The sequence below is a fragment of the Pan paniscus genome, chromosome 21, assembly GCF_029289425.2.
Source record: "Pan paniscus chromosome 21, NHGRI_mPanPan1-v2.0_pri, whole genome shotgun sequence".
Lineage (NCBI taxonomy): Eukaryota > Metazoa > Chordata > Mammalia > Primates > Hominidae > Pan > Pan paniscus.
In genome coordinates, this window is record NC_073270.2 from 38,431,112 (window position 1) to 38,446,866 (window position 15,755).

Here is a 15,755-nt window from a genome sequence, read left to right on the forward strand (position 1 = left end):
AAAATGATGGTCCCATAACATTATAATGGAGGTAAAAGATCCCTGTTACCTAGTGATTGTCACAGAAATCCGCGCCCAGCCATGTTTGTGTTTTAAGCTATGTGTTACTACAAAAGTGCCAAAAAGTTTAACAAAACCAGCCTGGGCAACATGGCAAAACTCTGTCTTTACAAAAAATACAAAAATTAGCCAGGTATGGTGGCGCGTGCCTATAGTCCCAGCTATTTGGGAGGCTGAGGTGGAAGGATTGCTTGAACCCAGGAGATCAAGGCTACAGTGAGCAATGGGTGACAGAGCGAGACCCTGCCTCAAAAAAAAAAAAAAAAAAAAAAGGTAAGCATTCATGAAGTAAAAAGTTACAGTTGGCAGGGTGCATGGCTTACGCCTGTAATCCCAGCACTTTGGGAGGTTGAGGCAGGCAGATCACTTGAGGTCAGGAGTTCGTGACCAGCCTGGCCAACATGGTGAAACCCTGTCTCTACTAAAAATACAAAAATTAGCCAGGCATGGTGGTGCACGCCTGTAGTCCCAGCTACTTGGGAGCCTGAGGCAAAAGAATCACTTGAGCCCAGGAGGTGAAGTTTGCAGTGAGCCAAGATCACGCCACTGCACTACAGCCTGGGTGACAGAGGAAGACTCCGTCTAAAACAAACAAACAAACAAACAAAAAAAACTGACAGTAGGCTAAGGTCAACTTATCAAAAACAGAAAAAAAAAATTTTTTTTTTTGGGATGGGGGTCTCACTATGCTGCCCAGGCTGGAGTGCAATGGCTATTCACAGGTGGAATCACCATGCACTACAGCCTTGAAATCCTGAGCTCAAGTGATCCTCCTGTCTCAGCCTCCCAAGTAGCTGGGACTACTGTGGTAGCTGTGCCACCGTACCCAACTAGAAAGTTGTTTTTTTTTTTTGAGATGAAGTCTCACTCTATTGCCCAGGCTGGAATGCAGTGGTGCAATCGCAGCTTACTGCAACCTCCACCTCTCAGGTTCAGGCGATTCTCCTGCCTTAGCCTCCAGAGTAGCCGGGACTACAAGTGCCTGCCACTACACCCAGCTAATTTTTGTATTTTTAGTAGAGACAGGGTTTCATCATGTTGGCCAGGATGGTCTCGATCTCCTGACCTTGTGATCCGCCCACCTTGGCCTCCCAAAGTCCTAGGGTAGGTGTGAGCCACCGTGCCCGGCCTATTTTTTATCTTTTATACTGTATTTGTACTGTACCTTTTCTATTTAGATTTGTCTAAACACACAAATATTTACCATTATAGTCCAGTTGCCTATGGTATTCAGTACAGTCACATGCTGTATAGGTTTGTAGCCTAGGAGCAATGTGCTATACCATATATCCTAGGGTGCAGTAGGTTTGTGTAAATAAACTCTAGGATGCTTGCATAAGATGAACTCAGGGCTGGGCACAGTGGCTCACGCCTGTAATCCCAACACTCTGGGAGGCTGAGGTGGGCAGATCACCTGAGGTCAGGTGTTCAAGACCAGCCTGGCCAACATGGTCAAACCCCATCTCTACTAAAAATACAAAAATTAGCTGGGCATGGTGGCGTGTGCCTGTAGTCCCAGTTACTCGGGAGACTGAGACAGAGAACTGGTTGAACCTGGGAGGCGGAGGTTGCAGTGACCCGAGATCGCGCCACTGCACTCCAGCCTGGGTGACAGAATGAGACTACGTCTCAAAAAAAAAAAAAAATTAATTTCCATTTCTATTTAATTTTTAAATGTGGCTACTACAAAATGCAAAGTTAGAAATGTGGCTTGCAAATTTTTCTATTGCATAGCTCAAGCTTAGAACCTTCCTGTCGTTACAAGTTCTAAGTTTGGTTTTTATCTCGCAAGCAGCACTACTGTGTGGGAAGTTGTGGGGGGTATGGAGATGAAAGAAGAGGGGCGCTACCTCCTGGGAAGTGACGACCTAGCGGGGGAAATAGATGTATCTTCCCAGTGGGGGTGAGAAGTGTCATTCTCACCTATTTCAGCAGCCTTGGTGGTATGAAAAGGCATCCCAACCAGCACAGAAGCAGGATGCCTCCAAGACTGCCTTGGTTGGCACCTGCAGCCTGAAGGGGGAGAAAAAGGCTTTGCTAGCTCCCCTACCATCAAGGATGAAGACCCCCACTGTACACAGTGTATAAGGTTTCTTTCCATGTGAATCCCAGTGACTCTCCTTAACTGGGTGGAGGTGGAAGGTGTCATCAGCCTTGTCCCAGATCGAGCCCCTCAGGCCCACAGAGCCCCAGTGGGGCCTGGCTATTACTGACACTCATGTCACACTGAGATGTAAGACGGCAGCCCAGGCCGAGCTTCCCCGGGCCCCCTCAGATTCTCGGGCCCTCCCCTCAGGCTTCCTCGGCCTCCCTGCCAAACATCTATCTCCCTTTGGACCCCACTGCTCCCCAAAACTCCCCACGCCCTTAGTCTGTTCCTTCAGTTCCCCAAACTCCTTCAGCCTCATCTAGACTCCCCTCCGTCCCTCTTCTAGGACCCCAAAAGCTCTCCTCGGCCCCAGGACCCCGCAGAGGTCCCGTAGTCCCATCTCTGAGACCCCACAAAGCCTTTCGGACCCCTCAGGTGGCCCTTAGGCCTCCGGAGATCCCTTGGCTCCCCACACTCTCCTCAGACCCCAGCTCACCTTAGCCTCGCCCCGAACCCACCTCACACACCCCAAACGCCCACCAGACGCCGCTCTGTCTAGTCTGTCCCAACTTCCGCGCACCCCCGGACGTCCCCCCTCCCCCAGGCCCGGCTCCTGGAATCACCTGGGCCCTGGGCCCCGCGCCCCACGCCCCACGCCCCACGCCCCGCCGCCGGGCCCACCTGCGCGCCCAGCTGGTTCAGCTGCTGCATGTCGCCGCCCACGGCCTCCGGCACCGGGTCCTCAGTGCAGTGCAGGCGGCCCATGGCGCGCGCCCCAGCCCCGCAGGTTCCACCGCCGCCGCCGCCCTGCTCAGCTTCCTCCTCCGCTGCCGCTGCCACCGCTGCCGGCCTCTCCGCGCATCCACAACCGCACTTTCGCCACAGCCGTCGCAGCGCGCTCCTCCCCCGGCCGCCCTGGGCTGTCCGGAGCCGGGTAGCCCTCGCAGGGCCGCGGACACGCGCGGCCGCCGGGCTCCGGGGAGGGGCGGGGGCGGCGCCGGCACCGGCAGACGCGAGGTTTCCTGCCAGCTCTCCCGCTGAGTGACCTTTGGGTACGGCGCTTGGCCTCTCTGAACCTCAGTTTCACCATCTGAGAAAATGATGGCTGGGGTAGCTCCTTAAATGAGTTAAGCCTCCAGAAATGTTTAACGCAGAGACCGGCACACAAGAGGTCTTCAATCAATGGCTAGCTGCTATTATCATCATCACTGTTACTATGCACTCCAGAGATATTTATGGCACGCCTACTCGATGCCAGACACTGGGGACAGGGAAGGGAACAAAGCAGGCCAGAGTGTCTCTCGGAGACCTGACATCAGAGTAGAGCACTAGGTCTCAACCTTGGAAGGGCATCAGCATCACCCCAGCATCACCTGGTATTGCCGGGCCCCGCCCCCAGAGGATCTGATTCGAAGGGCCAGGGTGGAGCCTGAGAATTTGCATTTCCAATAAGCACCCAGGGACTACACTTTGAGACCTTCTGGAGTGAAAGAAACTGACTTACCAAAGTTTCCTCAAAATAGTGCGAGGGCTTTGACTGTGCGGGGCAGGGAGGGTGGTGGTGAGGTGGGTGAGGGGAGGTTACTGAGACCGTGATCATCACTGCAGCCCCTCAAACACTCTAACCCCCATGCCCTCTCTTCCCAGGGGCTCCTCACAGTTCCCAGGTAAATATTACCCTAATCCCCACTGGAAACATGAGAAAATAGAGACATGCTACCCAGAATCTAGGAACTGAACGCCAAGCCTAAGGGCTTCACCTAGCCCCTAAGTCCAGCCTTGAGGGTAAGGAGGTAATGCCGAGAAACCTGGAGCAGGGAAATGTGGGGGGTTTGGCTGGCCTTCCTCACCAGCCCTCCTCCTCTCTTCTACCCTTTCCTGAAAATCCCTTCTGTAAAAGTATAAACAAAATGTCTTCTACCTGGCCCGGCGCGGTGGCTCACTCCTGTAATCCCAGCACTTTGGGAGGCTGAGGCGGGCGGATCACTTGAGGTCAGGAGTTTGAGACAAGCCTCAACATGGAGAAACTCCGTCTCTACTAAAAATACAAAATTAGCCGGGCGTAGTGGTGCATGCCTGTAATCTCAGCTACTCGGGAGGCTGAGGCAGGAGAATTCCTTGAACCCGGCAGGCGTAGGTTGCGGTAAGCCGAGATCGCGCCATTGCACTCCAGCCTGGGCAACAAGAGCGAAACTCCGTCTCAAAGAAAAAACAAAAAATCTTCTACCCAAAGGCCAAGCCCATCCCCTTCAGTCATTATATCATTCATACATTCATTCAACAAATATTGAGTGGCACATGCCTGTGGTCCCAGCTACTCGGAGGCTGAGGCAAGAGGATCACTTGAGATCTTGAGATCGAGACTGCAGTGAACCCAGATGGCGCCACTGCACTCCAGCCTGGGCGACACAGCAAGACCACATCTCCAAAAAAAAAAGGTCTGCTGTGAGGCAGATACCATGACATGATAGGGGGTGGGGATTCCACAGTGACACAACCAGATGAACCAGATGCAGTGCCTGGCCTCTGAGAAGTCAGAATTGACCCAGGGGGCAGACGCAAGTGTGTGTGAAAGTATTAAGGGATGCCAAAAAGTAGGAGGTGCTTTGAGAATGTGTACAGGACACAGTCCGAGTTTGGAGTACCTGGAAGAGAATAAACCTTCGGGTTACAAACAGACAGGAACTCACTCACCGTGCAAGAATTTTTTTTTTTTTTTTTTTTTTTTTGAGACAGATTCTGGCTCTGTCACCCAGGCTGGAGTGCAGTGGCACAATCTCGGCTCACTGCAATTTCTGCTTCCCGGGTTCTGTTGATTCTCCAGCCTCAGCCTCCCGAATAGCTGGGAATACAGGTGGCCACCACCAAACCCAGCTAACTTTTGTCTTTTTTTTTTTTTTTTTGGAAACGGAGTTTTGCTTTTTTTGTCCAGGCTGGAGTGCAATGGCGAGATCTCGGCTCACTGCAACCTCCGCCTCCCGGGTTCAAGTGATTCTCCTGTCTCAGCCTCCCAAGTAGCTGGGATTACAGGCATGTGCCACCACCCCGGCTAATTTTGTATTTTTAGTAGAGACGGGTTTCTCCATGTTGGTCAGGCTGGTCTTGAACTCCCCACCTCAGGTGATCCGCCTGCCTCGGCCTCCCAAAGTGCTGGGATTACAGGCACGAGCCACCGCACCCGGCCCAACTTTTGTCTTCTTACTAGAGATGGGTTTTCACCGCATTGGCCAGGCTGGTCTCAAACTCCTGACCTCAAGTGATCCACCTGCGTCAGCCTCCCAAAGTGCTGGCATTACAGGCGTGAGCCACTGCACCTGGCCCGGAATTTTTATTTTTAAATATTTTTAACCTTGTTAAAAAAGAAGATCTGGGCTGGGCGCAGTGACGCATGCCTGTAATCCTAGCACTCTGGGAGGCCGAGGCCGGTGGATCACCTGAGGTCCAGAGTTCAAGACCAGCCTAGCCAACATAGTGAAACCCTGGTTCTACTAAAAATACAAAAATTAGCCGGGCATGGTGGTTCATGCCTGTAATCCCGGCTACTCTAGAGGCTGAGGCAGGAAAATCGCTTGAACCCAGTAGGCAGAGATTGCAGTGAGCCGAAATCCCACCACTGCTCTCCAGCCTGAGCGACAGAGCAAGACTCTGTTCAAAAATAAATAAATAAATAGTTGGGGGAGAAAAAAAAAAGAAGATCCCCATCAGGGCATTACATTTCTTCATATCTTTAAGTGTTAAATCAACTGTTTAGGTATAAAAAATAAAATGAACCCGTTTTAAGTTTTGTTTTGTTTTTAACATCCTGGAGAAAACCACTGGATTTCTTTTCATTTCTGCTTCCACAGTGACTGGTGCTGAGTCACTTGATAAATACTGTATTTGTGGAACGGAATTAGCTCATGTGACAGAAAATACAGAAAAGGAAAGGAATTCACTTGAAACTGACACCCAATACTATAGGAATATGGTGACTCTTCTTTTCCAGTCTTTTTTTTTTTTTTTTTTTTTTGAGACGGAGTCTCTCTCTCTCGCCCAGGCTGGAGTGCAGTGGTGCTATCTCGGCTCACTGCAAGCTCCGCCTCCCGGGTTCACGCCATTCTCCTGCCTCAGCCTCCCGAGTAGCTGGGACTACAGGTGCCCGCCATCACGCCTGGCTAATTTTTTGTATTTTTAGTAGAGACGGGGTTTCACCGTGTTAGCCAGGATGGTCTCCATCTCCTGACCTCGTGATCCACCCGCCTCGGCCTCCCAAAGTGCTGGGATTACGGGCGTGAGCCACCGCGCCCGGCCTTTTTTCAGTCTTTTTCCACATCGCAGGTCACTGGGGTTGTGTGATTTGTTTTCGTTTTACATACACAGGACTCTCGCATTTCACCAAGTTATTTAATAATCCCTCATACTCCACGTGTGGTTCCTTGGACCAGCAGTGCAGGCGTTACCTGGAAGCTTGTTAGAAATGCTGAATCTCAGGCTGGGTGCGGTGGCTCTCGCCTGTAATCCCAGCACTTTGGGAGGCTCGAGGCGGGCGGATCACAAGGTCAAGAGATTGAGACCATCCTGGCCAACATGGTGAAACCCCGTCTCTACTAAAAATACAAAAATTGGCCGGGCGTGGTGGCAAGCGCCTGTAGTCCCAGCTACTAGGGAGGCTGAGGCAGGAGAAGAGCTTGAACCTGGGAGGCAGAAGTTGCAGTGGGCCGAGATCGGGCCACTGCACTCTAGCCTGGTGACAGAGTGAGACTATATCTCACAAAAAAAAAAAAAAAAAGAAAAAAAGAAAAGAAAGAAAGAAAAAGAAATGCTGAATCTCATTCCAGCCCTTTGGGAGGCTGAAGCAGGCAGATCACCTGAGGTCGGGAGTTCGAGACCAGCCTGGCCAACGTGGAGAAATCCTGTCTCTACTAAAAATACAAAAATTAGCCAGGTGTGGTGGCACATGCCTGCAATCCCAGCTATTCCGCAGGTTGAGGCAGGAGAATCGCTTGAATTTGGGAGGTGGAGGTTGCAGTGAGCTTAGATCACTCCACTGCACACAAGCTTGGGTGACAGAGTGAGACTTTGTCTCAAAAACAAATGAATAAATAAAATAAATACCGAATCTCAGGTCTACTAGACCTGCTGATTCAGGATCTGAATTTTAACAAGATTCCCAAGTGATCTGTGGGCACATTAAAGTTTGAAGTGCAAATAATCACAACCATTTTAAGTGCTCACTTTGTGCAGGACTTTATTTTAAGCATTCGAATACACACCGTGTATAATGATAATAATACTTTGCATTGTCTACTGATTGTCGCTCATATTACTTTTTCTTTTTTGTGTGTGCTGAAACCCAGGAATGAACCATTATTTCTATTTTAATGTTTACCACAATGTGTTATTGCTGTCGTTTATACATCTGTCTCCTCCACTTACTAATTATTTTGTCTCAGGCAAATTACTAACCTTTCAGTGCTTCTATTTCTGTTTTTATTTATAAAATGGCAATGATAATATAACCTTCTTGAAAAGATGAAACAAGACAATGCTTATAAAGCATTTAGCACAGCAACTGGACCATGGTAAGAGCTCAGTAACTGCTTGGTATTATTATTATTTCAATTTTTCAATCTTATAAAAAGAATATGGCAATAAACATTCCTGTACACAATCCTTTTCCACATCTGGTTATTTCTTTAGGAAAAATTTCTAGGAAGGCAAGGAATATTATGTTCAGTCCTTCTGGGCTCTAAATGTCATGGGGATGGGGTAGAGATGAGGATGTCTAATGGATACCACAAAAAGTAGTTATAAAGAATGAATAGGCTGGGCGCGGTGGCTCACACCTGTAATCCCAGCACTTTGGGAGGCCAAGGCGGGCAGATCACCTGAGGTCAGGAGTTCTAGACCAGCCTGACCAATATGGAAAAACACTGTCTCTACTAAAAATACAAAAAATTAGCCGGGCCTGGTGGTGCATGCCTGTAATCCCAGTTACTCAGGAGGCTGAGGCAGAAGAGTTGCTTGAACCCAGGAAGCAGAGGTTGTGGTGAGCCGAGATCACGCCATTGCACTCCAGCCTTGGCAACAAGAGTGAAACTCCATCTCAAAAAAAAAAAAAAAAACAAAGAGAGAGAGAGAGAATGAATGAACAAGGGCCGGGGGCGGTGGCTCACATCTGTAATCCTAGCACTTTGGGAGGCCGAGGCAAGTGGATCACTTGAGGTCAGGAGTTCAAGACCAGCCTGGCCAACATGGTGAACCTCCATCTCTACTAAAAATACAAAAATTAGCTGGGCATGGTGGCAGGTGCCTGTAATCCCAGCTACTTGGGAGGTTGAGGCAGGAGAATAGCTTGAACCCAAGAGAAGGAGGTTGCAGTGAGCCAAGATTGTGCCATTGCACTCCAGCCTGGGCAATAAGAGCAAAACTCTATCTCAAAAAAAAAAAAAGGCCAGCCAAGGAGGCTCATGCCTGCAATCCCAGCACTTTGGGAGGCTGAGGCAGGCAGATCACAAGGTCAGGAGTTCGAGACCAGCCTGATCAACATGGTGAAACGCTGTCCTTACTAAAAATACAAAAATTAGCCAGGCTTGCTGGTAGGCACCTGTAATCCCAGCTACTCAGGAGGCTGAGGCAGGAGAATTGCTTGAACCCGGGAGGCAGAGGTTGCAGTGAGCTGAGATTGGGCCACTGCACTCCAGCTTGGGTGACAGAGTGAGACTCCATTTCAATTAAAAAAAAAAAAAAGAAGAAAAGAAATGATAAATACTTCAGGTGAAGGATACCCTAAATTCCCTGACTTGATTATTACACATTCTATGAAAGCAACAAAATATCACATATACCCCATAACTATGTACAAATATTATGTATCAATATATTTTTTTAATATCACAAGGACGGATGAATTTTCAAGGTAAGCAGAAACTAAACCATTACCCATGAACCATCTCTCTGAAAACACCCAGAAATTAGCATTTCTGCCTGAACAGGCACCTGGTGCAGTTCCCTGATGAGGCTCCGGGTCCAGGCCCTGCCCACCTTCCAACCCACATCCCCTACATCCCAAAGAGGAGACATCCAAGTCCTCTAAAAGGAGCCTCCAAATCTCATTTTTGGCTTCAATGATAAAATGCTACCTAAACATCGTCCAAAAATGCTGCATAATATTCTACGGAGCAAAAATTAAATGCTCATAACTAATCCTTGTGGTTGCCTATTTAGATCTCTCTGACTTTTCTTTCTCATTAAGAACTTTGTAACTAACAAAGGCAATAGATAAAAAAGTAACTAACAAAGGCAATAGATAGAAAAGTCTTTCCAATGTTCTCCTTCACAATCCACTCTTAGAGGAAGGAAGGAGCAGTGATTACTGTTAATGTGATAACTTTGCAGCAGGAAATGCAGGCCGGAGCCAGGACTCTCTTCTAGAGAACCTCCTGCCCCCATTTCAGCCTTAATGAGGGACCCTACTCCCTTTATTCACTTTAAAATGTCCCTGTGGAGGGCAACGAAAGTCCTCACTCCCTCTCCCCTCCCCCGCCCCTGCAAGTGAAAGGAGTTCATTAAGAAGTAGTTTCTCAGGCAGGGAGGATTCCTGCTGGGAGTTTCACCAAGGGGCCAGGTTTTCCCTAGGAGAAAGGTCTAACCCTTCACACTCTGAAATGCCAAAGGGCATTTTTTTTAAATTAAACTTTTAATTTTGAGATCATTGTAGACTCACATACAGTTTTAAGAAATGATACAGAGACATTCCTTGTGGCCTTTACCCGGTTTCCCTCGATGCACAGATCCTACAGTGTCATCACCAGGATATTGACATTGATACAGTCAAGATGCAGAATATTTCCATGGCAGCAAGGATCTCCCATGTTGCCCAAGGGCATTTTAACAGAAGGGACAAGTGCTAGATCCTCTAACAAAAACTAGAAGAAAATACTATGAACATTTTCAGGTTAAAAAAAAAAAAACTGGGCCGGGCATAGTGGCACATGCCTGTAATCCCAGTACTTTGGGAGGCCGAGGCCGGCAGATCACCTGAGGTCAGGAGTTCGAGACCAGCCTAGCCAACATGGCGAAAACCCGTCTCTACTATAAGTACAAAAATTACCCAGTCGTGGTGGCACATGTCTGTAATCCCACCTACTCCAGAGGCTGAGGCAGGAGAATCGCTTGCACCCGGGAGGTGGAGGTTGCAGTGAGCCGAGATCACGCCATTGCACTCCAGCCTGGACAACAAGAGCGAAATTCTGTCTCAAAAAAAAAGAAAAAAAAAAAAAGCACGTAACAAAAATGTAAAAATACAGTTGACCTAGACTCCTGACATCTATGTCATGAAAGTCATTGACAAAGGAAGGCTGGAGAATTGCTCTAGATTAAAATAAATAAAAAAGACAAGATAACAATGCAATGTGTAATTCTGGATGGAGGTAAACAATTGCTATAAAAGACATTGGCACAAAATAAATGTACTTAACACTACTGAACTCTGCACTTAGAAATAGTTAAGATGGTGGCTCTTGCCTGTAGTCCCAGCTATCTGATAGGCTGAAGTAGGAGGATCCCTTGCGTCTATGAGTTCTAGGCCTGGGCAACATAGTGAGACCTTGTCCTCAAATAAATAAGAATAGATAGTTAAAATGGTAAATTTTATGTGCTTTTTTAAAACCACAATTAAAAAAATACATTATTGTGACAATTGAAGTCTGAACACCCACTGTAGATTAGATAATAATATTGTATCAATGTTCAATTTCCTGAACTTGATAAATGTAATTTGGTTATGGGAAAATGTCTTTGTTCTTAAGAAATGCATGCTCAAAGTACTCAAGGTAAAAGTGTATAAAATGGTTCAGGGAAAAAAATGAGCCAACACATGTGGTAATGTAGAGATCACTGATTAATTTCTAAATTGGCTCTGAGCATGCTGGAAGCCAGAGGGAGATAAGTCAATTTCACCTCTAGTTTTTCATCCTTACACAGGTAAATTAATGTAGATAAATTTCTCTTGTTGGACTTACAGGACAGTTCCAATTCTCCAATTTTTATCTAGGACATGGTGATGAATTTGTTTACCTGTTCAAAAATCTTCCTTCAAATGGCAGGATTTCTGGGGTAAAGTTTTAGCCTTTTTAAGATCCTCTGGCCTAAGCTCCAATGGATGTTTAAGCTGTCCCTCTAGAAATTTGCTTTTTAAAGAGCCCTTTGGCAGTTCCTACTTTGAGGGTGTGGGTGACAATGTCTCTACCTTTTGGGAATCTCACCCCTCATTTCAAATTCATGGTAGGAATCACTTTGCCTGAGAAAATGAGGCCTGGATCTCTATTGTCCGCTTTGTTTTTCTCTGCAGAACCATTATAAAGTGAATGCCTGGCCTGCCCTGCTTTAGGCCAGCAATGCATATCACTGCTGGGTGCTGTGAACACAATCCGGGGTGTAATCTTGGGGGACTGACCTCTAGAACTTTCTTTTCTGGACTATTTTTATCATCTGAAAGATGGAGGAGTCGCTTCATTCATTCCAGTAGTAGGTATTTATTGAGCACCTACTATGTTCCAGGTCCTGTGTTCGGTGTCAGGAACACAGCAGTGAATAAGACAGATGACTGCTCTGCCTCTACACTGCTCAAAATCTAATAAGGGAGGCACACCTTATATGAAGAGTCATGGAAAGACATTGCAAAGGAGAAAAATGCTAGGAAGGAGAGTGGGGGGCTGTCAACAGGGGTAATGGGGGTAAACCTGTCTGGTGGAGGGAAGGTAAGCAGACGGAGCAGTTAGCCTCTGTGAGGCCTTAGGAAAGGAGCAATTGAGGGGGAAGCCCTGGGGTCTTGGGCATGTCACCCCTACCTTCTCCCTCTACTCTGCAGGTCAGCATAACTTGGTAATCATTTCCTGGCCTGCAGCCAGGGTTATCAGCATGCTGTGTATATGGACTTCGTGAAGATTGGAGGCTGAGGGCCCTGACCAGAGGAGATAAGAACAGGTTTGGACAAGAAGAATCCATCCCCTCTATGTTTATCTCAAAACGGTAGAGCAGGCTGAGTCTGGACCCAGAACAAATCCAGGAAGTAGAATCCAAGAAGCAGAGAGATGAATCAAGAATGACACTAAGGTTTTGGGCTTCATTCCATGCTACACTATCTGCCCCATTTGACAGTGAAGGAAGCAGACGCCCAGAGAAGGGAAGACACCTGTCTGAGGTCACACAGTGGGTTAATAGGAGAATGAGAACAGAACCTAGACTGCTGAACTTTTCCCCTTAACCATCTTATCCTCCTCAGAAGTCAAGCCTGAGCTTCCAAAAATGAAGGAACCCAGGTCCAGGGAAACTTTCTGTTTTGTCTGAGGGTGAGGGATGAGATAATGATGAGTCAGGGCTTCAGGGAAACGAACATTTACTGATTACCTAATGTGGGGGTAGATGTGGTCCCTGCTCTCAGAAAGCTCAAAGTGTGAATGAATTAAAGTCAATGTGACCAGGCGCGGTGGCTCATGCCTAAAATCCCAGCACTTTGGGAGGCCGAGGCAGGCAGATCACCTGAGGTCAGGAGTTCAAGACCAGCCTGGTGAACATGGTGAAACCCCGTCTCTACTAAAAATACAAAAATTAGCCAGGTGTGGTGGTGGGCGCCTGTAATCCCAGCTACTCAGGAGGCTGAGGCAGGAGAATCGCTTGAATCCAGAAGGCAGAAGTTGCAGTGAGCTGAGATCGCGCCACTGCACTCCAGCTTGGGCTACAGAGTGAGACTTCATCTCAAAAAAATAAATAAATAAAACAACACAAACAACAACAACAAAATAAAGTCAATGTTACTTCATTTCATGAACAACATCAAATTTGGAGGGGGCCATGGGGTATTCTCCAAGGGGCAAAAACAGGTGCTGTCCAACAGAGTGAGGCATGGCATCTCTTTCAAGGGCCAGGATGGAGAAAGAAATCAGTGGATTCAGCTCTGGACCCCAAGTCAAAAGCCACAAAGACAAATCACAGATTTTGATTTGCAGTTAAGCCTCTTCTCACGAGAGCCACTGTACGGCATCCAATAATAATAACTGCTACTATTATGATAAATAACAAGCATTCATTCATTTGATGTCTTGTCTGGAGAAACGGGATAAAACATTATCCACAGACATAGAGACTGTTGCAGAATGAAGGGAGGGCTTTCCTGTTTTCTTTTCTTTTTTTTTCTGATGGGGTCTCACTATGTTGCTCAGGCTGGTCTTGAACCCCTGGGCTCAAATGATATTCCTGCCTCGGCTTCCAAAATTTCTAGGATTACAGGCCTGAGTCACCATGCCTGGCATCCTGTCTTCTATTAACTACCACTGTGCTAGGCATGGTGCAGAATATTTCACTCTGACCTGATCATGTCACTGAAAACCCTGCAAAGGCTCCAATTGCTGAAAGCGTGGATGCTCTGATTCCTGTCTTCTTCACCTGAGTCTGCCTTCCTCTTCAGCTGTGTGCTCTAGCCATGTGGGCCTCCCCTCTGTTCCTTGCCCAAGCCATGCTCCTTGTGCCTCAGGAGCTTAGCAAGTGCTGTTCCCAAATCCCAGAACACGTTTCCCTCACCCCTTAGCCTGCTGCTTACTTAATCATTGCATCCCCTCAGATCCCTGCATGAGCATTGCTTCTTTCCTTTTTTTTTTTTTTTTTTTGAGACTGTCTCGCTGTGTCACCCAGGCTGGAGTGCAGTGGCAGGATCTTGACTCACTGCAAACTCTGCCTCCCAGGTTCAAGTGATTCTCCTGCTTCAGCCTCCCGAGTAGCTGAGATTACAGGAGCATGCCACCACGTCCTGCTGATTTTTTTTTTTTTTTTTTGAGATGGAGTCTCGCTGTCACCCAGGCTGGAGTGCAGTGGCATGATCTTGGCTCACTGCAACCTCCGCTTCCCGAGTTCAAGCAATTCTCACACCTCAGCCTCCCAAGTAGCTGGGATTACAGGCACCCACCATCATGCCCAGCTAATTTTTGTATTTGTGTAGAGATGGGGTTTCACCATGTTGGCCAGTCTTGTCTTGAACTCCTGACCTCAAGTGATCTGCTGCCTCAGCCTCCCAAAACGTGACTTACTTCTTCAGGAAAGTTTTCTCAGGCACTATGACCTAATTAATTTTCATTTTATAATACCCTGTACTCGTCATAGCATTTAATACAATTGTAGGCCGGCCAGGTGTGGTGGCTCACACCTGTAATCCCAGCACTTTGGGAGGCCAAGGCGGGTGGATCACAAGGTCAGGAGTTTGAGACCAGCCTGATCAACATGGAGAAACCCCATCTCTACCAAAAATACAAAATTAGCCAGGAGTGGTGGCACATGCCTGTAATCCCAGCTACTTGGGAGGCTGAGGCAGGAGAATCACTTGAACCCGGGAGGCAGAGGTTGCGGTGAGCCAAGATCAAGCCACTGCACTCCAGCCTAGGGGATAGAACAAGACTCTGTCTCCAAAAAAAAAAAAAAAAAAAAAAAAGGAAAATTGTAATCTTACAACTATTAGTGAGATAAATTTGATGAATGTCTGTTTCCTCTACTCAGTTGTAAGTTCCAGGAGGGCAGTAAAAGGACTTTGCATTTTTCTTCTCAGCTTTATTCCTTACCACAGTGCCTGGCACAGAGTTCAGTGAATTCAATAATTCAATAAATATGCACACCCTGGCCAGGCGTGGTGGCTCACGCCTATAATCCCAACACTTTGGGAGGCAAAGGTGGGTGGATCACCTGAGGTTGGGAGTTTGAGACCAGCCTGACCAACATAGAGAAATGTTGTCTCTGCTAAAAATACAAAGTTAGCCATGCTTGGTGGCTCATGCCTGTAATCCCAGCTACTGGGGAGGCTGAGGCAGGAGAATCACTTGAATCCGGGAGGCAGAGGTTGAGGTGAGCTGAGATCGTGCCATTGCACTCCAGTCTGGGCAACCAGAGCGAAACTCTGTCTCAAAAAAAATTAAAGAAATATGCACACCCCTCCTCCACCAATGACAGAAACAGGGAAGGAAATTCCGTGCTGGTTCTGCAGGGGATAGAGAGAGATGGATGACCTCCCTCCATCCCAATCCCGTTTGGGCCTTGTTTTTCCCACGTGTGAAATGGAGATTAGACTCCTTCCTACTTCACAAGGGTGTTGTGAGAGTCAAAGTGTAATACACATAAAATGTTTAGCTCAAGTGCCTGAGCACATGGTAGGCTCTCAGCAGCTATTATGAAATTGCTTATTTAATAATAACTAATGAATGGCTGGGTGCGGTGGCTCACGCCTCTAATCCCAGCACTTTGGGAGGCCGAAGCGCATGGATCCAGCCGGGCCAACATGGTGAAATCTCGTCTCTATTAAAAAATACAAAAATTAGCCAGGAATGGTGGCGGGTGCCTGTAGTCCCAGCTACTTGGGAGGCTGAGGCAGGAGAATCGCTTGAACCTGGGAGGCGGAGGTTGCAATGAGCTGAGATCGCACCACTGCACTCCAGCCTGGGTGACAGAGCAAGACTGTCTCAATAATAATAATAATAATAATAACAATAATAAATAATGAATATGACCTGGCCAGGCTCTGTGTACTTGTCTAGCTAGGTACATTTAAGGAAAATATTTCAATGACCCGTTTTGGGGTTAAAAAAAA

The 15,755-nt window shown here is 47.5% G+C and overlaps 1 protein-coding gene across 2 annotated transcripts in view; it reads right to left on the reverse strand.

Moving 5' to 3' along the window:
- COMMD7 (COMM domain containing 7) overlaps positions 1–3,275 on the reverse strand; it is a 41,306-nt gene extending 38,031 nt beyond the window's left edge. The window contains exon 1 of one of the 2 annotated variants that reach the window (XM_034947057.3): positions 2,831–3,275. In XM_034947057.3, coding sequence (XP_034802948.1) covers positions 2,831–2,914 — 84 coding nt within the window. In that variant the 5' untranslated portion in view covers positions 2,915–3,275. The remainder of the gene's footprint in view (positions 1–2,830) is intronic. The other variant, XM_034947058.3, reaches the window with a different exon arrangement.
- Between the last annotated feature and the right edge of the window lie 12,480 nt (positions 3,276–15,755).